Source organism: Conger conger, chromosome 13, assembly GCF_963514075.1.
Source record: "Conger conger chromosome 13, fConCon1.1, whole genome shotgun sequence".
Lineage (NCBI taxonomy): Eukaryota > Metazoa > Chordata > Actinopteri > Anguilliformes > Congridae > Conger > Conger conger.
This window is the reverse complement of record NC_083772.1, coordinates 5,549,679-5,574,629: the sequence shown is the minus strand read 5'-3', so window position 1 is coordinate 5,574,629 and position 24,951 is coordinate 5,549,679. Positions and strand designations below refer to the sequence as shown.

The 24,951-nt window shown below is 40.0% G+C and overlaps 2 protein-coding genes across 2 annotated transcripts; both read left to right on the top strand.

Moving 5' to 3' along the window:
- Positions 1 to 885: 885 nt before the first annotated feature.
- On the top strand, positions 886 to 9,283 carry LOC133108230 (sodium- and chloride-dependent GABA transporter 2-like). Its single transcript, XM_061217699.1, has 6 exons — positions 886 to 1,054; positions 1,361 to 1,495; positions 2,328 to 2,468; positions 3,285 to 3,375; positions 8,223 to 8,355; positions 9,074 to 9,283. The coding sequence occupies exons 1-6, from the start codon at positions 886 to 888 to the stop codon at positions 9,281 to 9,283; spliced, it is 879 nt and encodes a 292-aa protein (XP_061073683.1).
- Positions 9,125 to 24,951, top strand: LOC133108229 (sodium- and chloride-dependent GABA transporter 2-like). The gene is made up of 14 exons (XM_061217698.1): positions 9,125 to 9,263; positions 10,850 to 10,984; positions 13,233 to 13,373; positions 18,444 to 18,525; positions 18,884 to 19,016; positions 19,279 to 19,413; positions 19,545 to 19,648; positions 19,861 to 19,985; positions 20,711 to 20,823; positions 21,182 to 21,319; positions 21,640 to 21,742; positions 22,670 to 22,770; positions 24,433 to 24,603; positions 24,838 to 24,951. Exons 2-14 carry the CDS (start codon positions 10,921 to 10,923, stop codon positions 24,949 to 24,951), a joined length of 1,524 nt encoding a protein of 507 aa, XP_061073682.1. The 5' UTR covers positions 9,125 to 9,263; positions 10,850 to 10,920.

Genomic DNA, 24,951 nt, shown 5'->3' with positions numbered 1-24,951 from the left:
CCCAACTAACATAGAATTGGTACAATACTAATTATACTAACACACTAAAATGCTTGTCAAACTAACAAACTAACTATCACTAGTTTTGGGTATGTGTAATTGAAATCACGTAAATAACTTACTAACGCATCTCCAGTTTAAATTCTGTTCTGTAACTCCACCTCCCTATTCTATCACTGATTACTTGCTTAGTTTCAGCAAAGTGTTCGCACCTGTCTCTACTTATCACTACATCTCCTGATTCTGTGCAATTGTCTACTCCCTTGTCCAGAGCCGTTTGTATTTCATGTGTGTCTTTGTGAATCCAGTCCGCGTTTTTGTTTCCCCCTTGTTATGTGTCACCTGATGTTTATTTGTTAGACCACCCTCACTCCCATGCCCTGCCTAGTATGTCTCATTCCCCTGTGTATTTATACCTGTCCTTTTCAGTTACACCTTGCTAGTTCGTCTTGTCCTGGTTTGAGTCCCGTACCCATTCATTCCTTCCCCCGGTTCTAGCCCCCTTATTCCCGAGTCCTTGTTTCCTGGGACCTTGCCCTTCTGGCATTCTGTCCTGGTATTTTCCTGTCGGTTTGGTTTTGTTTCTGGAATTCCTGTTTATGACCCATGCCTGCTTTTTGGTCTCTTCTTTTGGATCAGCTCTAGTACTTTTGCCTCTGTGGACTGACCCCCTGGTTTTTGATCTTGGCCTGTTTTGGATTACGCTCTGTCTCTCCCTTCATCTGCCAGTAAACCTGCCTTTTTCCACACCCCCGTGTCTGCTTTTGGTTCCTCTGCTCCGCGTAGCATGACATGGTGATTCTTTAATATGGACCTGTCACTCATTAGTAAGGACAAGGCCAGCACCGGAGAGCACCGAAGAAGGGCAGACAGTAAGAGTGGAATATGACAGAGGAAGAAGAGATGAAAAAGGAGAGGAAGACTGCAGAAAGGCCATTGGAGGAGAGGGGTCAGTGGGGGAGTAAGGTGGAGTTCCTCCTGGTGGTGGCAGGGAACATAGTGGGGCTGGGAAAGGTGTGGAGGTTCCCATACCTCTGCTACAAGAACCGCGGTGGTGAGTGGGGATATTAGTGAGAGTAAGAGTGTGAGTGTGAGTATGAGTGAATCTCTGAGTGAGTACGTGTGAGGGTATGAGTGCAAATAACTCAGTGAGCGCTTTATTAGGGATCTTAAGTACACTACATTTAGAGAATATTTCACCTACTTAACAACTTTCTCATCCACTGTACTATGTAAGCATACTCAATCGTAGGCAAGTGCACTGATCCATGCACGGCCATTGTTTCAGATTGTTGGCTTCATGGAAATAAACATATTCATTTCAGTGAAATGTTACCTTTGATTGTGGGTGTATCTGCAGGAGCGTTCCTTGTGCCATATTTGGTGTTTGTGGTGACCTGTGGGATACCCCTGTTCCTGCTGGAGACTGCCATGGGGCAGTACACCCAGGAGGGGGCCATCACCTGCTGGAGGAAGCTGTGCCCATTGGCTGAGGGTGAGAGGCCAGAAACCTCTGGCGTGTCATAACGTTCAAACTTAACATAACATAACATAACATAATGTTCAGCCCAGCAGTGCTCACCGTTTCTTACCCCAAAGTGTATCTACTGCTTAGTTGCCTAAAAGCTCAATTGTATCTAGCAACGTACCAAGCCTCTTGAAAACCCCCAGTATTTCTGCCTCCACTACAACAACAAAGCCCTACATGGTACAGTTGCCAGAAAGAAAGACCTCCACACAAAATTAACCATCTGAAGTATGCAAAAGAAAACATTGAGAAGCCTGAAGACTTCTGGAATAATGTGCTTTGGACTGACAAAACCAAAATTGACCATGTTTACCATGTAGATGGATCCATTATGCTTTGGGGTTGTGTGGCAGCTGAGGGCACAGGAAATATTGTGCGAGTGGAAGGAATAATGGATTCCACCAAATATCATGAAATTGAAAGGTCAGTCCAGACATTGATGTTGAAGAGGTTTGGTATTCCAGCAAGACAATGATCCAAAGCATACCTCGAGAACAACCATCATATGCAAAGAGGTGGACTCTACTCTTGCAGGGAGAAATGGGATAATCATAAAGCAAGAAATAGTCACAATATATTACTGCCATTTGTCAGATGCTCTTGTCCAGAGTGTCTCTCAAAGCAGAATGCATCAGTGTAATAATCAGGAGTACAAATATGAAGAGAACCCACAGCAGGCATGTTCATAACCATTTATTGCACAAAGTAGCTGTTCAAACCAATGATTGGCATTGCCAGCTGTTAATTGAGTTTGTGTATGTGTATATAGCTATGTGTACAGTATCTGTTTGTGTCTCAGGGGTTGGCTATGGAGGTCAGCTGATCCTGATTTACAGTTGCATGTGCTACATCATCATCCTGGCCTGGGCCCTCTTCTACCTGTACTTCTCCTTCAGCTCTGAGCTGCCCTTGGCCAGCTGCTCCAACACCTGGAACTCAGGTAAAGTATGAAATGTGGTGTAAAGTGCTCTAACTCCACCTTCACACTGCAGACACGTAGACAGGAGGTCTCAAACTAAAAAGGGCCATGATTCCTACATAGATCACTTGATATGTCTGTAAATACCCTCAAACTAAAGCTGACCGTCTACATCGTTTCATTTCAAATGCAATGCTCTGGAGCCCCAACTACAAACATTGTGTCACTATCCAAATACTTACGGACTTCACTGTATATGATATACCATATTTGGATAAGAGTATTGATTTTGTAAGATATTAGTTTTGCATTGCTTTCCTTACACTTGTTAAATGTCAATAGCGCCGAACCATCCCACTAGCTGTGCCAATATTCACGATATACCACGGGTTCTTGTTCCATAACGCTTTCATACAACGGTTACCACATTCATCTTTCAAAAATTCACAAAAGAAAGACAATTTTTGTGGAACTACTGAACAGTTTCTTGGTTGCTAAGCAGCGGTATGGCTAAATGATGATAACATTAGGTTAGGTTAATTTTGGGTACAAATTAGATAACGGTGATCTACAAATGCGGAGTAATATTAAATGATTTCTGAACATTCCATTTAACGTGTATTGTGGATATTGGCTCAGCTGGGACACAAACTGACCATTTGAGACAATGGACCGGTCCTATCCATTGTATAAAGCCTGGTTTAATAATGGCTGTCTGCATATACTAAGTACATCAGACTCAACAGTATCAGAATGACTCGTTTGCTGTGACAGTTATGACTGTTTAAAATACCTCAGCTGCAGTGTGTGATGAGTATGTTTGATGATTTAGGAAAGGCTACTCTCTGTGCTTCTCCAATCAAAACCTCATTGCAAACTGGACCAAACAGCCCAACAACTCCTCTTCTGCAGCCACCGAGTTTTGGGAGTAAGTGTGCTGGCTGACATCTGTAACTCTAGAGAAGGGGCACATCGCAAGGGCCAATCCCTTTCAGGATTTTGTGCCAAATTCTGCTGTTCATTATTTAATTAACTAAATAATGTATTGATCAGATATTTGCAAACGTACCAGTTACAGCTTCAGACTGCAAGTGTATCCAAAAGATTATACTGTGCTCAAGTACAGAAGTGAACCAACATCATTTATAGAGCTGTCAGAAAAAGAAATTAAGGTAATTGCTTAGAACAAAAACCAGCTCAGAGACCGACCCTCCAGGAGAGGAGTACCCCTGCACTAGAGACTGTTGTCCGTGAAAATCCCAGGAGATCAACAGCTTCTGTGATACTCAAACCACCCTGTCAGGCACCAACAATCATTCCACAGTCAAAGTCACATTTCTTCCCCTTTCTGACATTTGGACTGAACAACAGATTCATATTTAATAATGACTTAATATTTAATCAGCCAATCATGCATTTAGTTGCTGCCACATGATTGGCTGATTAAATATTTGCATTAACAATCTGGTGTACAGGTCTATCTAATAAAGTGATCACTGAGTGTATATTCCATGTATGCCATGTACTTACTCTGTTATACATAGCACTTGCTCTCATCCATTTCCAGATATTCCCCTAATGAAAAAAATAGCTCAAGCTAGGTTTTGAAACCGCTGGTAGCTGGTTGAGCAATTCAGACCACATCTGTAGTTAACATGGTTTGACCAGCTCAAGATGTTTTGAAACAGCTGGTAGCTGGTCATTTCAAACTGGTCATAGCATTTACACCAGGGTCATCACGCATTAACTGTGTCATATGAGTTTAGTCAGACAACATAGAGACTGTAGACTGTTATATATATATATAGCAAAGACATGTACTGGATCTACTTTGTGGATGAAAGATATTTACTCTAATATACGCGTATATATTTTTATTAAGTGAAAACCTAAACTTGACGTTTGTGCCCTGTCTCCCCCTGAAACACGCCGATCAGAAAGATGATAATTGCCATGGCTAAAATATATGTCAGAAGCCTAATGTGTTCTCAAAAACGGTTCCATTAGGCGAGTGTAAGGAAGTGCTTTGCGATGTAAACCTATTGCAGTCTTTTCATAGGTTTACAGAACCTATGTAAACCTCAATTTATTAAATTTTTTAAAATTTTGGTAATTTATTATCATTTCAATGTTATTTAAGTATTTTGGAATTCTGGGAATCTTTTTTCATTACTGGAATTTCTGTAAGTTTTGTAATTTTCTACATTGAAAATAATAATTCTTTATAAAATTATAATAAAACATTGTTTGTCATTTTTGTCCTTTTTGTAATTTTCTGTAATGTTAGTCTGAGGGTTAGGGTGAGGGTAATGAGTTGAGGCTTAGGGTTAGGTTTTTTTTAGAGAGAATGTTTTATTTCCTAATTTCTTAATATTATTTATTTTAATGAATTTTTGTATTTTGAATTTTTTTTAATAATTTTATAAATTTTTCTAATATTCCTATTTTTTCTGATTATTTTTAAATATTTAAATGTTTGAACTTTTTATTTTTGATAATTAATATAAAATATAGTTTAAGTATTCTGGAATTTTGGGAATTTTTAGTATTTTTTTATTTTTTATGCCTTTGATCATTACAATATAATTTATTTTAATGAATTTTTGTATTATGTAATTTTTTTGTACTTTTTGTAATTTTTGTAATATTCATATTTAATTTAATTTAATTATTCTCTTTTTTACATTTTTAAATATTAAAATGTTCTAACTTTTTTTTATTGTTTAAGTATTCTGGAATTTTGGAAATTTTTCTATTTTTTCATTTCGGGAATTTCTGTAAGTTTGTAATTTTCGACATTAAAATCTTTAAAAAAAAAATTTTCCCTTTTTTTTCTAATTTTTGTAATTCATTATAAAATTATAATATAACATTTTTGTAATTTTCTTAATTTTTGTATTTTTTCATTTCTGGATTTTCCTACATTTTAGTCATTTTCTACATTTTTGATAATAAAAATATAATGTTAGTCTGAGGGTTAGGGTGAGGGTAAATAGGTTTTTTTTTTGATAATTTATATGAGTTATAGTTTAAGTACTCTGGAATTTTAGGAATATTTCGATTTTTTTAATTTCTGGAATTTCTGTAAGTTTTGTAATTTTCTACATTGAAAATTTTGGGGAGAATGTTTTATTTCCTAATTCCTTATTATCATTTATTTCAATGAATTTTAGTATTTTGTAATTTTATTATTGTTGTATTATTGTATTATTGTTATGATTTTATTTTTACATTTTTCATAATTCATATAAATTATAGTTTAAGTATTCTGGAATTTGGGCAATTCATTTTTTCATTTCTGGAATTTCTGTAAGTTTTGTAAGTTTTTAGATAAAAAAAGTTTTGTTTTTGTAATTTTCCTATTTTTTGAATAATTTTTGTAATTCATTATAAAATCATAATATAACATCTTTTTCAACAAATTTTCTTCATTTTTGTATATTTTCATTTCTGGATTTTATTTGTCATTTTCTACATTTTTGATAATTAAAATATAATTTTCAGGGTTAGAGTTGGTTGAGGGTTACAGTTAGGGTTAGGGTTTTTTAGGGAGATGTTAGTGTTAGGGTGAGGTGGGATTAGGGTTACGGTTGGGGGTGAGGGTACGGGTTAGGATTATGGTTTTTTTAGGGTTAATTTCGTAATATAAAATTTGTGTCATTTAAATGAATAAATAAAAATCTTAATTTTTTACATGTAATTTTTCTAATTTCTAAATAAATAAAATTTTTTACATTTTTTTGTAATGTTTCTTTCAATTATAATTTAAATGTCATTAATTATTTTGGAATTTTGGGAATTTCTGTAATTTTCATTTCTGGAATTTCTGGAATTTCTGCCATTTTCGTATATTTTTATTTCTGAATTATTTGTCATTTATGTTATTTTCTACATTGTTGATCATTAAAACATAATGTAAGTGTTAGGGTTAGGCTGAGGGTAATGGGGTTTAGGCTTCGGGTTAGGGGAGGGTTTTTTAAGGAGATTTTTTAGGAATTTTCTCCATTCATTATAATTTAAATGTATTTAAGTATTTTGGAATTTCTAATTTCTAATTTAGAATTCTACATTTATTATAATTAAAACGTAATGTTAGGGTTGGGTGAGGTGGGGTTAGGTTTAGGGTTAGGGTGAGGATAAGGGTAAGGGTTAGGGTTAGGTTTTTTTTAGGGTTCATTTCATAACATTACATTTTTGTACATTTTTAAAATGTCTTTATATGTAATTTTTCTAATTTCCAAATGTTTAACTTTTTTGTAATGTTTCTTTAAATTATAATTTAAATGTAATTAACTATTTTGCAATTTTTGGAATTTCTGTAATTTTCATTTCTGTAATTTCTGTCATTTTCGTATATATGAATTTCTGGATAATTTGTCATTCATGTCATTTTCTACATTTTTAATAATTAAAACATAATGTAAGCGTTAGGGTTAGGGTGAGGGTAATAGGGTTAGGGTTGGAGTGAGGGTAAGGATTATGGTTAGGGTTTTTTAGGGAGAATGTTTGCTATTTTCCTCATACACTTTTTTTTCTTTTAGGAATTTTCGCATTTTGTTCATTTTTGCCTCTTTTGTCATTTTATTCATAATTTTTCTCATTTCTAAATTTACATTTTTTGTAATGTTTTTGTATTTATTATAATTTCAATGTATTTAAAGAATTAGGGAAATTTTCCATTTCTGGAATTTTTGTAATTTTTGTAATTTTCTCCATTCGTTATAATTTAAATGTAATGTTAGGGTTGGGTGAGGTGGGGTTAGGTTTGGGGTGAGAGTAAGGGTTAGGTTTTTTTTTGGGTTAATTTCATAACATTACTTTTTTTAATTTTACATTTTTGCTATTTTTGTAATTTCTTTTTATGTAATTTTTCGAATTTTTTTGCTATGTTTTTTTAAATTATAATTTAAATGTAATTGAATAATTTTGGAATTTTTCCATTTCTGGATTTTTCTGTAATTTCTGCATTTCTACATTTCTACATTTTTGATAATTAAAACATAATGTTAGAATATTGAAAGAATTTTTGAATTTTTGGATTTTTGAATTTTTGAATCTTTGAATTTTTGAAATTTTTGGAATTTAAATGTAATTCACTATTTTGTAATTTCTGTAATTTCTGTACATGTTTTCAAATTTTTGTATATGTTCATTTCTTGTCATTTTTGGAATTTCCAAAAAAGGGTAATGGGGTTTCGGCTTACGGTTGGGTGAGAGTAAGGTTTTTTAGGGAGAATGTTTTATTTCCTAATTTTATAATATAATTTTTTTAATGAATTTTTGGGGTCTAAAAAAATATATATATTCTTAATGTTTCTAATTTCTAAATTTTTTATTTATTTTCATTTGAATGTCATTGAAGTATTTTGGATTTTTTGGAATTTTTCTATTTTTCCATTTCATTAATTTTCTAAATTTTTGTCATTTTCTAAATTTTTGATAATTAAAATATAATGTTATCTGGGTGAGGGTGAGGGTGATGGGGTTTAGGGTAAGGGTTGGTTGAGGGTTAGGGTAAGGGTTTTTTTAGGGAGAATGTTTTATTTCCTAATTTTTTAAATCTTTTGAATTTTTGAAAATTTAAATTTATTTCATTTGTGAAATTTGTGTAATTTGCTTAATTTGCTTAATTTGCTTAATTTTCTACATTTATTATCATTACAATTTAATGTTAGTGTTATGGTTTGGGTGAGGTGGGGCTAGGGTTAAGGTTTTTTCAGAGTTCATTTTGTAATATAACATTTTTCTAATTAATTTTCTCTGCTTCCCTCCCAGGACACGTGTGCTGCTGATCTCGGGGGGCATTGACGAGGTGGGCAGTGTGAGGTGGGAGCTGCTCCTGTGCCTCATCTTTATGTGGGTCATCTGCTACTTCTGCATCTGGAAGGGAGTGAAGTCTACAGGCAAGGTCTGTCCCTGATTTACTGAGAGAGATAAGTAAAGAATTTCCTTACCCAGGCGACTCTCCGCAGAGTGAGACCATGTAAAACGCTCAACATGTAGCGATCGGTGCGGAACTTAACTCAAATCGCCATGATAAAAGGAAACTCCAGAAGATGCGAAAAAAGCGGTTGAAATATATCAGTCTGGGAATGGTTACATTTCTAAGGCTCTGGCACTTCATCAAACCACAGCCAGAACCATTATCTCCAGATGGAGAAGAATTCCAGACGACTGGCTGGCCTGCCATAATTCCTCCAAGGGCATAGTCTGAACTAACCAGAAAGTCACACGTGATCCCAAAATAACATCAAAAGAACCTCTCTAGCATCAGATATGTCGCTGTTCATGACTCTAAAATAACAAAATTTCTGAGTGTAGCAAGATGGAAACCAGTGCTAACCAAGAGAAACACCAAGGGCCATAATTTCTGGCCAGTGCCTGGCGTGTTGTGAGCTGGCCTGATTGATTCATTAATTTTGTATATTCCAGATAATCCAGAAGCTTCTGGCAATTTCGGAACTCTCAGCATGACAAAATGGGAGGAGAGCCACTGCTCATTAGATTACATTATTGGCATTTGGCCAATGTTAAAATTTCAGTATTACACAGCACAAAAAATATTGAAAGGAGGTGTCTCCCAGTTTGCAGGTACATCAGCCTGCTACGTTGCTGTGTCTAGACAGAGAATAAGGTCAGAGAGTATGGAACGGTCAGCAGAAGGGATGAATAAGGAGAGGGAGACCGCAAAAAGGCCATTGGAGGAGAGGGGGCAGTGGGGGAGTAAGGTGGAGTTCCTCCTGGCAGTGGCAGGGAACATTGTGGGGCTGGGAAATGTGTGGAGGTTCCCATACCTCTGCTACAAGAATGGCGGCGGTGAGTGGGAATATAAATGAGTGAGTAGGAGTGTGAATGATCGGGAGAGTGAATAAGTATGAATAAAAGTGGGTCAATGAATTTGAAGGAGCGTGATTAAGGATTTGTTTATGTACATAGTTAGTGATTCTGAATGGTATAATTATTATGTACGGTGCTGAAGACCCAAGCGCATTCCTAAAACGTTGTATTTGTTACAGTCCAAGTCCAAAGCCAAGAGATCACAAGACAACAATGCCAAAACGAGATGCAAAAGAAAAGTCGAAAAAAAAGCAGGGGTCAAAAATCCAGAAAATCAGAAGGCAGAGGTACAGAAGGGCCAGGCAAATTCAAAGTTGATGAAAGCAGAAGAATCAAATCCGAAACCTGCAAACAAATAAAAGGGGCTAGGCAAACTCGAAAAAACAGGCAAAGGGTTGTCGTAGAACATAATAAGGTAATGATACAATAACAAGGAGGAAACAAAAATGCGAACTGGGTACACAGAAACTCGTAATACAGACGGCTCCGGATTAGGGAGTGGACATTTGCATAGAGTTAGGAGACGTGATAGTGAGAGGCTGGTGCGAACACTTTGCTGAAACTAAGCAACTAATCAGGGATAGAATAGAGAGGCAGAGTTACAGAGCATTATTAAAACGGGAGATAATGTTAGTAAGTTAGTTACGTGCTAAAATCTAAATGACCCAAAAAAGTGACTGTTAGTTAATTAGTTAGACAGACAGTTAGTCATTCATTCATTCATTATCCTAACCCGCTTATCCTGAACAGGGTCACAGGGGGCTGGAGCCTATCCCAGCATACATTGGGCGAAAGGCAGGAATACACCCTGGACAGGTCGCCAGTCCATAGCAGGGCACAGACACCATTCAGTCACACACTCATACCTACGGTCAATTTAGACTCTCCAATCCACCTAACCTGCATTTCTTTGGACTGTGGGAGGAAACCGGAGTACCCAGAGGAAACCCACGCAGACACAGGGAGAACATGCAAACTCCACACAGAGAGGCCCCGGTCGACGGGGATTCGAACCCAGGGCCGCTTTGCTGTGAGGCAGCAGTGCTACCCACTGCACCATCCGTGCCGCCACACATCGACATTTAGTCTGATAATATAATTAGTACTGTACAATATCAATGTTAGTTCTTATTACGATTAGTGACATGAACGAGTGAAAAAGCAGGAAGTAAGAAAATGCAAGACTGGGAAGGAATCGTTGAAACCCGGAAATCTCCGAAACCACCCGAATAGTGCAGCACGCAGACAGGGGAGTGACTATGGCTCAAAAACATACAGACACAGACATAACAGGGGATGACGAATGCAATGGGCTGTAATGTATCACAATAAACCAGATATGAAATATTCATAAACAACAAGAATAACAATAAACAAACAGACAAAGTACAGGAACATTACAATATTGTCTGTTTGTGTCCATGTTGCTTACCAGGTTGGAGTGCATTATGGAAAGCTCCCAACCTGAGCGAAACAGACACTCACACTCAATCTCTGGTTTTGGTCAAATACCTGTTGTGAGATCTTATCTCAAATGTTACCTTTGATTGTGGGTGTATCTGCAGGAGCGTTCCTTGTGCCATATCTGGTTTTTGCGGTGACCTGTGGGATACCCCTGTTCCTGCTGGAGACTGCCATGGGGCAGTACACCCAGGAGGGGGCCATCACCTGCTGGAGGAAACTGTGCCCATTGGCTGAGGGTGAGAGGCCAGAAATCTCTGTGGGCAAATTAATAACAATTGAGATCACTTTGGCTTTACCGACAGGGAGCAATGGAGAGAAGAGGCAAGTTCACCAGCTACAAGCCTGTGATTAAATGACCAGCCCTTTCATTTGAAATCTCCCAGTGTGGCTAGGGGTTCATTTGAATGGTTCTCACATGCAAACCTCACTGGGTATTATATGCATAAAATAAAATACCAAAAACAATTCTGAATGAATGCAGAGTAGTTATTAATTGTGACTCTAGGCTGCTGGAGGGGCTCATCGTGTTACCTTACATTACATTATTGGCATTTGGCAGACACTCTTATCCAGAGCGACGTACGGTTGATTAGACTAAGCAGGAGACCTGTACCTTAACCACTATGCTACAGGCTGGCACTATTTTAAGTGTGTGGAATAGCCCAATGTGGATCAGGTCAATTTCTGTTTCTGGGTGTCCAGCATCCTTGCAGGGCAGCTAATAATTTGCTGCAATGTCTACACTCAGTGAGCAAAACAGGTGAACCTCTTGACCACGTCTGCATGCTTTTATGCATTTAGTTGCTGCCTCATGATTGGCTGATTAAATATTTGCATTAACAAGCTGGTGTCCAGGTCTACCAAATAAAGTGCTCAGTGAGTGTATATTACCCAAACCAAAGTTCATCTGGGACAAGTAATTTATAATGACTGTCATTACAATATTGCTTCTACATCAGAATGTAGCTCTCTGAAGCCAAGAGTTTAACTGCTCTTAGGGAAAGTGGGATAATCACACAGAGAAATAGTCATGAAAAATGACTGACTAAAATGGCTCACTAATCCCTATCCCCTAATCCCTATTAAGTGTTTAGGATTGTATGTAAAGTGGGGCAGTCCCCTTAGCTGCCTGAAATGCCAACACTAGGGCCTTGAATCGGATGCGTGCGGCAATAGGAAGCCAGTGGAGGCCAATGAGGAGCGGGGTAACATGAGCCGACCTGGGCTGACTGGTGATCAGGCGGGCTGCAGCATTCTGGACCAGCTGGAGGGGCTTAATGGCACAAGCTGGGAGACCAGTTAGGAAGGAGTTGCAGTAATCCAGGCGGGAAATGACGAGCGCCTGGACTAGGAGCTGGGTGGCTTTCTCCGTTAGGAGATGACGGATACGGCATATATTGTAGACGAAGAACTTTGCCAATGGCAATTTTTTTTTCATACACAGTCGCTAGAAAACCACTGACCATTTAGCTTGTTCATAAATCAAGACTTCTGTAGAGGTTCTGCTTTTGATATAAAATCAAATTATATCACTTAATGCCCAAGAACAAGCATCAGTTCACTTAGAAGATTGCTATTTGAACTTTTGACCAATAGACATGGTAGATGGCGAATTGTAAGTCATGTCAACTATAAGAAGACGCTAGCTAGGAAACTGTGCCACTTACTGTAGTGGAGGAACTGCTTAACGTATATTAAAGTTAAAAAAAAACTTTGTAAACATTAATCATGGTTAACTTTCACCTTTCTAGTAGCCATGGTGGCGGCACGGATGGTGCAGTGGGTAGCACTGCCGCCTCACAGCAAGGAGGTCCTGGGCTCTAATCCCCGTCGGCCGGGGCCTCTCTGTGCGGAGTTTGCATGTTCTCCCCGTGTTTGAGTGGGTTTCCTCCGGGAACTCCGGTTTCCTCTCACAGTCCAAAGACATGCACGTTAGGCTGATTGGAGAGTCTAAATTGCCCATAGGTATGAGTGTATGAGTGTATGAGTGTATGAGTGTGTGAGTGAATGGTGTGTGTGCCCTGCGATGGACTGGCGACCTGTCCAGGCTGTATTCCTGCTTTTCGCCCAATGTATGCTGGGATAGGCTCCAGCCCCCCTGCGACCCTATTCAGGATAAGCGGGTTAAGATAATGGATGGATGGATAGTAGCCATGGTTGCTTGCTAGACATTGTGGGACATTTTTAGTGCCCTAAAATGTATGCCAATTTTGATTTAAGAATTTGGACACTAGACCAAGTTGGCTGATGACCAAAATAGTACACAAAACAGCTCAAGCTAGGTTTTGAAACAGCTGGTGGCTGGCATTTCAAGCTGGTCATAGCTAGATTTTACACCAGGGAGTATATAGGAAATAGGGAGCAATTTTGGAGAAGAAACCACAGCCGGCATTCATAACCAGAAACTACACAAAGCAGCTTTCAAACCAACAACTGCTATTGCCAGCTGCTAAGTGAATGTATGTGTATGTATGTGTGTTTCAGGGGTTGGCTATGGAGGTCAGCTGATCCAGCTTTACAGCTGCATGTCTTACATCATCATCCTGGCCTGGGCCCTCTTCTACCTCTACTTCTCCTTCAGCTCTGAGCTGCCCTGGGCCAGCTGCTCCAACACCTGGAACTCAGGTAAAGTATGACATGTTGTGTAACACTGGGCTGGCTATAATAACAGCTGAAATACAGGCAACATATTCTTTAGCTAAAATCCATGGTAGATAAAGGTACAAAGTCTGTCTCTAAGCTACATTGAGCTGGTTATAATACTCATAACCCCAATTTTAGTTGTGTACCACAGTCGCACAGTCCTTCAGAGTGACAGGAAAAAATAATGTACAGCAAATTCAGATCAATGAAACATGAGAGACATCCATCCATCCATCCATCCATTATCTGAACCCGCTTATCCTGAACAGGGTCGCAGGGGGGCTGGAGCCTATCCCAGCATACATTGGGCGAAAGGCAGGAACACACCCTGGACAGGTCGCCAGTCCATCGCAGGGCATACACACCATTCACTCACACACTCATACCTACGGGCAATTTAGACTCTCCAATCAGCCTAACCTGCATGTCTTTGGACTGTGGGAGGAAACCGGAGTACCCGGAGGAAACCCACGCAGACACGGGGAGAACAAAGCAAACTCCACACAGAGAGGCCCCGGTCAACGGGGATTCGAACCCAGGACGTCCTTGCTGTGAGGCGGCAGTGCTACCCACTGCGCCATCCGTGCTGCCCATGAGAGACATATAATTACAATGCATGCCTGTTATGGCCCAAGAATCCCTCGCATTATAATTACTGGGAGTTGGAATGGCCGAACATAAAAAATTGCCATTAAAGGCATCAAGAAACAACAGAGTTGGGAATAGACATCACAATTATTGAATTTACTGACAGATAAATTTATGTGGGCAGCCTGTAATACACCAGGCTGACAGCCTGTAATACTAAGGGCGGCCTTTAGTGTAGTGGTTAAGGTAAATGACAGGGACACGCAAGATCGGTGGTTCTAATCCCGGTGTAGCCACAATAAGATCTGCACAGCCGTTGGGCCCTTGAGCAAGGCCCTTAATCCTGCATTGCTCCAGGGGAAGATTGTCTCCTGCTTATTCCAATCAACTGTACGTCGCTCTGGATAAGAGCGTCTGCCAAATGCCAATAATGTAATGTAATGTCATATGTATCAGCAAACCAGACTAAATCGTGTCATAATGACTTTACTTTGGAGTGACATTCATGACTGTTTAAGGTTCTGTTCAACTAAAACATTTTTAGTCAAATCCAACTTTTCTGTTTACTGCTGCAAATCATCCTTCAAATATTAAACTTTCAGGATAATACCACCTTTTGAATGATTACGCCATGTGTATGGTGAAATGAGTATAATTATTTACCATTCCTACCGTTGAGTCGATTTTTTCAAAAGCAGATTTTGGACTCTATTACAGGACTCAAGAACCATTTTTCTCAGTGCATAGTAGTCCTATCATCATGGAACTTTGCAAACCTTTCTCATTTCTCATTTAGAATGTGAAATAATGATAACAACATCTTACTTGGTTCAGATTATAGACTGCTACAAAAATGTTCACAAGTATGCAAATGAGCTAATTTACATCATTATAACTGAAGTATGTACCTCTGAAATGATCTGGAAGACCAGCGTTATTGTCTCCTCATTTTGCAATTGTTTAAAATAAATATCACTGATGAATTACTGCATTTGACCCTGTAAACCGATGTTGTGCAGACAAACTGTAGAATAACATAACATAACATAATGGCAAGAACAGGCCATTCAGCCTGATCGCCTTTTCCTACCCCTAAGTGTGCCTGAATAGAATCGAACATCATAGCACATTGACCACTCGCTGGGCCTCATTTATCAATATTTTCGGAAATCTGTGTGCAAATGTATGTGTGATCGGAAACGAACTAAAAATTTACGCGGGATTCATGAAACAGGAACTCATGACATCTTCTATGCCATGATGTTTTCTTATAATAAACTTAAACTTGAACGTTATTGTCCGTAGTTTATTCTGTTCAAAGATGAATGAGGAAATAAAGCTGATTGTCCTGGTGGAGACACATAAAGCGATGTGCCAAAACTGACGAAGATCCCCTGCGATCAAAATGTTGTCTACAATAAAGGTGTGTAAGGAACATATCAGTGTGCAGGCTTCCTTCTTTTCATCCAAACTAACATCTAAATATTAGTAATTGGCCTACATTTGTTTATATAGGCTACATAAACTACGTATATGCCACATAGGACTGGAATAAAACAGTGCAAAATGTGGAACAGGTAAAACAAAAATGGTTTGACATAAAACTGGAGGCATATAATTAAATGAGAGACATTACTGTCTGGGATTATCAAGGAGCGATATATTTTCACTACTCTGTGCCAGTCCACAAGAAGCTGAGGACGGAAAGCACCTGACCATTTTCTGGAAGTAAGCCATGCTTTAATTATTAAAGCAATACATTTAAACGTTATGTAAACAGAGTCTAATGCTGCCTTCACGTCATATCGGATTGACCGAATAGACAGTAGTCGTGAGCGTGAGGTAGAGGTTCAGAGAGGGGGTTCCAAGCGGCCTGTGGAGGCTGAACGAAGAGGTCTGGCAGGGGTTTAGGGTCTGATGATTTTTTGTAGGTAAGCTAGGGAAGACCCCTTAGCTGCTTGGAAGGCTAGCTGTCACGTTTCAGGTCTGTCTCGTCATGTATTATGTTGTCTGGGTTCGTCATGTTGTTTAGTTATGTTTCGTTACGATTTATTTTCTTGTCATGTCTAGTTATGTTTTCGTACGATTTTATTACCTGGTTATGTTGAGTGATTATCGTTTTAGTTTTCGCGTTGTGTCATGTTTTGATTTATGTTTATTGTTAGTTAACTGGTCACGGTTTATGCATACACTTTTACATGTTTTTCCGCAAACCTTGCGTTCCGCCTTTTCTCTCTCTCCTTCTGTCATTCTCTTCCTAATTGTTTCTATTTGTCTATTTACTAAAACTACTAACGCTAGATCAGGATTGGGTAGAGACTAACAAACTAATCATGTGTTCATGTTACCTTACGTTTCTCGTGCATGTCATTTACTAATTTACTAATGCTAGGGCAGGATAGGTTTATTACTGACGATTACTAATCTCCTTGTTAAACTTGTCATCCATCGCACCTGTTTTCCATTTCCTTGCTACGCTCTAACTAATTGTCTACACCTGTCTACACCTGCATTTATAGCCCAGTCACGCAACTGTTCACTGCGAAATTGTCTGCCTCTGTTTTCCACGCAACTCTTGAGCATTTACTGTTTTGATTACACGTTACGATCCAAGCCTGTTTACCGACCATAGTTTATTGTTTTCTGTTTTGTGACCATCGTTTGTTTTTTGACTACGTCCTCGCCTACCGTTTTTGTACTTTTGCCCCGCTGATTGTTTCATGGTTTCGACTCCCACTTCGCCCACGACTACGCCTCTGCCTGCCGTCCGCCTGTTCATCTGCCCCGCTGACAGCTCTCCTGCTACCGGACCTCCCTGCACGTCTACCGACTACGAGATTGCCTCTTCCCTCGGCACCGTGCTTTTTGTTTGTTTTATATTTGTTTGGCTGGATCTTCGTGTATGGACTTTGCTTGTGTTTACTACGCTCCTGGGACTCGTCCCGAATAAAGCCCTAACGGGACTTTATTTAACTATTGTTTCTGAGTCGTGCATTTTGGGTCCAACCCCCACGCACCCGTCTCACTAGCACCAATGTTTTGAATTTGATGCGAGCCATGACAGGCAGCCAGTGGAGGGAAGTAACCAGGGGGGTGACGTGTGAGTATTTGGGAAGGTTGAAGACCAGACGAGCTGCTGCATTCTGGATAAGTTGGAGGGATCTGATGGTGGACGCTGGGAGTCCAGCCAAGAGGGAATTGCAGTAGTCCAGGCGGGACAGAACCATCGCTTGGACCAGGAGCTGGGTCGAGTAGGGGGTGAGAAAGGGGCGGATTCTCCGTATGTTGTATAGGAAGAACCTGCATGACCGGGTCACCGCTGCAATGTTCTCGGAAAGTGACAGTCTGCTGTCCATCACCACGCCGAGGTTCCTTGCACTGGGTGATGGCGTGAGTGTGGTATCCCCAAGGGAAATGGAGAGATCCAGGTGGGGATAGGTATTAGGAGGGATGAATATCATTTCAGTCTTGCCTGGGTTGAGCTTTATATAGTGGTTGTCCATCCAGCTCTGGATGTCACTCAGGCAAGCATGGCCCACATGCAATGCCACTTCTATACCATGATGTTTGAACGAGAACTCGCCTTTAGTGTTCATTGTTTCTTCTGCGAGCCTTACTAATTGACTTGGTATTTGAATATGCGCTTTTTCCGAAGTAGGCTACACCATGCCCCAAATCTTCTAATAGGCCAAAGTAATGGATAGAGAGCAGGCAACGCCCTATTTATAGCAAACTTTTTACGTGTTTTATTGAATTTATATTATACCCCACTTAACCAATAATTAATCAGGTTTACTGGAATGAAACATCACCCATTTTCATGTTGAATTCTGTTGCGTTTTTATATGATATGAATAATTACAACATTCAGTTGGCTTATTAAAATAATTTTGCCTCTCAAAATCAAAATAAAATACAAATGAATGAATGAATAAACGCACAAAGCACTCTTTACAATCGTGCGCTTTCATTTCCGCTTTCATTTTTTCTTCTCTAAATCCCACATTATTTGTGGAAATGCATTTCCGATGGATTTACTGTAAATTTCGTTCGGCCAATTTCCATTTGTGCCCTCTCGTTCTGCTAACCGAACTCAACCAGAAGAATCCCCTATAATTCACTTTGTTAATCCCTTTAATGAATTTAAAAGCCTCAATCAAATCCCCCTTAAACCTCCTTTTACTAAACTTAAAGAGATTAAGCATCCTAAGTCTATCCTCGTAACTCTTATCTTTTATACTTGGAATAAACAAATTACCTTGTGCTCGAGCCATTGTAGTATGAAAAACGGTCTGTCAAAGCATGGTACTAAATGGTATGTCCAGTTAAAAGAAAGCCCATAGTATAGCTAACTGTAACCACTCTTCAGTATGGGAGATTAGGTATGGAACCTTCAAATGGCCTGCAGTGGTGAGCATTGAGTCTGTTTTGATGATTTAGGAAAGGTTACTCTCTGTGCTTCAGATCACTGTGTGGACTTCTCCAATCAAAACCTCACTGCAAACTGGACCAACAACTCATCTTCTGCAGCCATCGAGTTTTGGGAGTAAGTCTGCAGACTGACTTCTGTAGGGCTGCACCTCCTACAGCATTCGGGGTTATAGAACTGGGAAACCAGAGATTGTGGGTTCAAATCAAACAAATCAAAGGTACTTAGCCTGAATTGCTTCTGAAAATATCCAGTTGTGTAAATGTCTGTAAATTGTATTAATTGTTCTGGATAATATTGTCTGCTAAGATTAATAAATTAGGTGATGTGTAAGGGTATAGTTTTCAAGTATATGTGCGGATGGAGCACATTGGCCTAGTTTCACCTTTTCACATTTATGCTTGCACAATAATAACTGCTTTCTGTCCTTTATTTTCTTGTTCCTTCTTTCTTTCCCTCTCTTCCCCCCTCCCAGGAGACGTGTGCTGCTGATCTCGGGGGGCATTGAGGAGGTGGGCAGCGTGAGGTGGGAGCTGCTCCTGTGCCTCATCACTATGTGGGTCATCTGCTACTTCTGCATCTGGAAGGGGGTGAAGTCTACAGGCAAGGTCTGTCCCGGATTTACTGACAGATAAAAGTAAAGAATTTCCTTAAACAAGGTCCCTCTCAGAAGATTTAGACCAACTAAGTAAAAGGCTTAACACGTAGTGACAGGTGTGCAATTTAACAGACTCAAACAGGGACATACAGTATCAACCAGACTGACATTTTGTATTTATTTTTTCATACTTTTTTATGAATTTATTTATAATATTTCTCCATAGAAATGAACCAGCATTTCTCTCTCTCTTTCTCTCTCTCTTCCATCAGGCAGTTTATTTCACAGCTACATTCCCATACCTGATGCTTTTGGTGTTGTTGATACGAGGGCTAACTCTACCTGGAGCTCTGCAGGGGGTGGAGTTCTACCTGTACCCTGACCCCTCCCGCCTGGCAGACCCACAGGTAAGTACTCCATAACACCAGCTGCACCCCATCACCAGTAAAATGTCTCTTTCCTAATTTCACCCAGCCAGGGAACAAATGAATTTGTTAAGCAACATCCAATATGTTAAACGTTTGTGATGTCACTGCAGGTGTGGATGGAGGCAGGATCTCAGATCTTCTTCTCCTACAGTGTTGGAGTGGGTACTCTGACTGTGCTGGGTAGCTACAACACCTATAACAACAACTGCTACAAGTAAGGCCCAAGCTTAGGGCAGAAACGCAGAGGAAACAGTCAGGTTCTTAACCATAAATATGCAGCTCTGTCCAGTGTAATACTCAGATACCAACACACATCCTGCATGCCATTTAGCAGTGAACACTTAATTTCCTTCACCTTGGAAGAAACTAAATGCAAAAATGAGGGCTGGTCAGAGAATGTTTAGCCTCCTGATGGTGTTTCTACAGGGACAGTTTATGGCTGTGTCTGCTGAACAGTGGGACCAGCCTGGTGGCAGGATTTGTGGTCTTTTCTGTGCTGGGGTTCATGGCACATGAGCAGGGTGTCCCCATCGCAGAAGTGGCAGAATCAGGTACTTTGTGCAGTATGTCAAAACAAATTATGAAGATGTAACAAATATATAAAAATACAACAAAACGAGCTGCTGGTTGGATCATTCGGGTGAAGTTCCACACTGGGGTGCATGACTGAGCCTCATGGCTTTGCATTGAATCCAGGCCGTGACCCGTGTCGACTGTGCCCGGTAGTTGCACAGGGTGACACACAGTTGGCTCCCGCATTTCCCAGGGGATGAGCGGGGTCCATCGGGGAGGGATCCACAGTTAATCACTCTTGGCCAAGCCCCGCCGGTCGCTTGTATGACTGCAGGTGTCATGGATGTCCCAGCTCTCCCAAATCCGCACGGTGCCTTCTGCACGCAATGCGGCTGACAGTTGTGTATTCCAGATTTGGGTGAGCATTTGGTACAGCCCCAAGCTAGGTGGCAAAATATATGATGTGCTCCATAACACCTGGGACAAAGACATATTACTCTGTACTCTGCACCTTTGTAATCAAGCAATTCACATGTGGTTAGAGTGCACATTCTCAACTTTCTCAGAGTATTTATACACTTAGTCTATACACCATGTAGACATTTCAGCACATTTGTATACATTTTCCCATTTCAGGGAAACAGAAAATTTGGGACAGACAGCCAGAGAAGAGTAAGCATTGGATTATTTATTTTTCTCCAAATCCTTCTTTGTCCTTCAATCTCCTCCTGTCTCTCTTTCCCATGTTCTCCCCTGCTCCCAGGACCTGGTCTGGCATTCATTGCGTACCCCCAAGCAGTAGCAATGATGCCCCTATCTCAGCTGTGGGCCGCCTGCTTCTTCATTATGATCATCCTGTTGGGCCTGGACACTCAGGTAATCAGTTTCCTGGCTGTGGCTCGCCTCTCCTGGCTGCTGAGTCTGTGATACTGCTGCCACTACTAATGCCTGTGGCCCTGCTTACTTCTAGATCCTTCCAGTTTGGTTCTTGCTCGTCATGAAGGAAAGCTGTGCTGAGCAAGCAAGGCATCATGCTGGGTTACAAGAGAGCACAGCACTTGCCAAGCTACCGGTGCCAAGCACAGTTCATAGTTAATTATGAATCATAATTTTCAGAGGAAGAATTGCGTGAGCGATTTTTTCTCCTTTCCTTTCATTTTCTTCTCTTCCCTCGCTCTCCTTTTCTCTCCCTGCCTCTCTCTGGTGAACCCTGGGCTGTCTGTCTGTTTTTAAGTTTGTGATGATGGAGGTGGTGATGACGTCGGTGACAGACCTGTTTCCCAAAGTACTACGGAGGGCTGGGCGCAGAGAGATCTTCCTCCTGCTCTTCTGCCTCACCTGCTTCGTCTTGCAGCTGGTGATGGTCACACAGGTGAGAAGACAGCTGGGATAGAAATAGATGGAAATACATTCAAATATACACTATTTTACTATTAATTTCCCTCATTACAGACTCCTTTGGCGTACAGATTACAAATATAATATCTTAATTACTACCAATTTTAAATAATGCATGATGATAGAAGTAGTCCGGTTTAATTTCCTTGTTCAAGACTACAGGCCATATGAAAGAATATTGCATGATACTAATCATATCCACAATTCCAGACCTCACACAAAGCACACATCTCAGTCTCTTCCTGACCTTATTTTCCTATATCTACTCTTGTCATTTCCCGTTCTGTCCAACAGGGGGGGATGTATGTGTTCCAGCTCTTCGACTACTATGCCTGTAATGGGGCCTGTATGTTCTTCCTGTGTGTGTTTGAAGTTCTGCCCATGGGCTGGCTGTTTGGTGAGTGCAGGACTTTGCTGAATGGATTTAGGAAGATAGCTGGCTGTATTAACACATTACTGCGCAAACAACAAACTGTACCTTTCCAATCCAACACTGTATGGAAATAAAAAAGAAAATAATGGCACCAAATGGGAATGGGTTATGAACAAGAACCGATACAGAGTACTCGTAATGTACAGATGATGATAATGAAAATAGTTGCATATCTAAAATTCCTTTTTTTTAAATCTATGAAATTTATGAAATTCTAAATATGTACATCACGGCAGAGAAATGCATAGCCTACTTAAAAAATTAAGACCATGATTAAAACTTTTTTTTACCTTGGCCTGTCAATAGCCAATAAGAAAAAAGTGTTGACACTTAGATGGCAGGCCCAGTTCTACAGGGGGTGCAAAAAACCCTTAGATTATTATTTTGCACCCTCAGTTGAATATTGTAATAACGCTTTAAAAAGCGCTACAAATGTTCAGCACTGGAGCTCATATTACATGCAGCAGGCAGAATTACGTGATGGCATTACATTTGGTGACAATTTTGACCTATGGGGGCCGCAAAGTTACGGTCAGTTAGACTATGTTGCCAACCGTTTTAAAATGTTATCAGAAGAATGAATTATGACTTTGTTTGTTATAAAGAAATGAATAAATAAATAAATAGCAATCCTACAACTTAGCAAAGTACTTATTATCGTAGGTGTATGAAAATGAATAAAAACATTTAGGAAAGTAACCCGGGAACATGAATATTGTTTTACTCTCATAATAATATTGAGCGTAAAATCAAGCGTTGTGCTTTAAGCCAGAGAGCCATGTGAATAACAAAGGAAAATGCAATTTTCCATTCCCTGGTATTTCATCTTATTTTGTTCCTCAGTTGAGGTTCCCTTTATACACAACACTACACTTGTTTGCCCTGGAGCAGGGGCGGAGCGCATGATGGATGTGATCGAGGACATGACCGGGGAACGGCCCAGCCTCATCTTTAAGCTCTGCTGGCTCTACTTCACCCCACTGGTGACCCTGGTGAGTTTGACTCACCCCCACGGTGGGATGTCCAGAGACAGAGCATCTGCCTGACTCACTTATTACAGGAAAACATCATCATTGCACAACTCAAGCATGTTGCAATTCAGATTTAATAAAACTGCAAACTTCAGCTAAATTCATACAAATGAATGGGAATTACAGCACTTGTAACCTGTCCGGTCACAAGCAAGATGTTTGGTGCAGAGGAAAACTAGATTTCATTGGCTGAAGCTTAATTGAATTCAACTGTCTTGTGAATGAAGTGGGCTAGATATTCCAGGATTTTGTTCCTCCAACAATGAATAAATACATGTAAAATGGCTTGTCATTTGCGAAGTTGTAATTTTACTTCATCTGATGCAATTATAAACTCATTCACACATATATATTCACACAATAAGCTAGCTGCCAAAGTGACCAAAGATCATGTGAAAGTTTATTTTTCATGTCAGAAAACCACAATTTCACATTAATATATTTATATATTCATATCTGAAAAGAAAATGTATTTTGTGAATTGGGAATTTTCACACGTGATTGGCTTTTTTGTGCATATGAATGAAATAGGTTACCCTTTCCTGCTCTCATCTTATAAGTGGGATTATTTATCATTCATATGTGTAGGCTACTTTGCCAGTCTCCAAGTGCAGGGAAGAACAGACATTTGGATTCAGCCCAAATGTCGAGTGTTCCTCGCACTTGCAGACTGACTGACTGGCTTAATGGGCACGCTCCCGTGAAGTCCGTAGTGGCTAAGGCTGCCAAATTCAAGCTTAGGCACAGTTTCATGCAGACTTCCAGAGAGTCCACTCGGGTGCCAACCTCATCAGATATACCAGTGGGAATAGGGTACGGATGTGACGATATAAAAGACGTCAAGGAAGCAAAGGCAAAAAAATGGGACAGTGGGGACAGTGAAATAATTTTAAAACCTGTTCCATAATATGTAGAACCTGAGACAGAGTTACAAAACATTTTAATGTTTGCAAAGACGAGCTGTTACAAAGTAGCTGTAGCACACCTAGTCATATAATAATATTAAAAAAATCAGATCATGTATAGGCTACACAGCATAAAGCAAAGTTTTTTCATCCTTTCTCGGCCATCTGTTTAAATTGCCTGAAATGTAATTCTGTGGTCCTTGTAAGGTATTTTCGGGGTGTCAATTTATGGTAACCATAAGTTCAGGACATGCACTTTTTGTTTATGATCGATTGGTATGCAAAGAAACACTATGTTTACTCATTTGATAAATCCAGCGGAATTTGTTAGTTTGTTTCCAACCACACATAAATTTGCACACAGATGTACAAAAATATTGATAAATGAGGCCCAAGGTGTGCATATTATTACCAGATTGTTGATTAAACATTTAAGTGCCTGCACACACAAAACCTGGCAGTTCTGTAGGTGAAAATGCTTTGTTAGTGAGAGAGGTCAGAGGTCAGCAGTTCAAGCAGACAGGAAAGTGACAGTACCTCAGATAACCATGCATAACAACAGTTACGCATCTCTGCGTAACTGCGTAAACATGACCCAATTTAAACGACTGAATTCTGCTGTACAGACAATTTAATGTAATTTCTACTTCTATGACACAATGGCAGCATGGTGTGTGTAACATTAATAAAACCTTCCACTCTTCCTCCTCTCCCGTAGGGATCCTTCATCTTCTCTCTGGTGAAGTACCAGCCCCTGACCTTTAACCACTGGTATGTGTATCCAGACTGGGCGTATGTGCTGGGCTGGCTGCTGGCCCTCTCCTCTGTTGTACTGGTGCCGGGGTGGAGTCTGGTCAAGCTCTCCATCAGCACTGGCACTCTCAGACAGGTGAGGCCTGGATCCCATGTCTCCACAGCTATGCAGAAAGGGGTCATTCAAGCAATATTTCTGGGGTTTCTCTTTTTTTTATGAAATGTAATTTTCAATATTTCATAGATCCTTGGCATTGTTATTTATGTAGTAGTTACATTTCATATCTCTTCATATCTCTATTTCATATCTCTATATCTCCATTCTCCTCTGACGTTGCGCCTCAGACCGTTATTATTTTTCTGCCGACAGCGATTGTCTCATCTGTGTCACCCTGATGATGACCTGCCCCTGACCCGGAAGCAAATGGCAGAGCGGGGGAATGCAGTTTCTGCTACAGAGCTGGAAGAGTTCAGGACCGACTAA

What these genes read in the sequence shown, in the direction of transcription:
- LOC133108230 (XM_061217699.1), top strand. Translation starts at nt 886, where the DNA reads ATGACAGAGGAAGAAGAGATGAAAAAGGAGAGGAAGACTGCAGAAAGG. An exon ending in GCTGTGCCCATTGGCTGAGG is followed by an intron (nt 1,496 to 2,327) that starts GTGAGAGGCCAG and finishes TTTGTGTCTCAG; the next exon opens with GGGTTGGCTATGGAGGTCAG. An exon ending in GAGTGAAGTCTACAGGCAAG is followed by an intron (nt 8,356 to 9,073) that starts GTCTGTCCCTGA and finishes GTGTCTAGACAG; the next exon opens with AGAATAAGGTCAGAGAGTAT.
- LOC133108229 (XM_061217698.1), top strand. Translation starts at nt 10,921, where the DNA reads ATGGGGCAGTACACCCAGGAGGGGGCCATCACCTGCTGGAGGAAACTG. An exon ending in CTCCAACACCTGGAACTCAG is followed by an intron (nt 13,374 to 18,443) that starts GTAAAGTATGAC and finishes TCTGTGCTTCAG; the next exon opens with ATCACTGTGTGGACTTCTCC. An exon ending in AGCTGGTGATGGTCACACAG is followed by an intron (nt 21,320 to 21,639) that starts GTGAGAAGACAG and finishes TCTGTCCAACAG; the next exon opens with GGGGGGATGTATGTGTTCCA.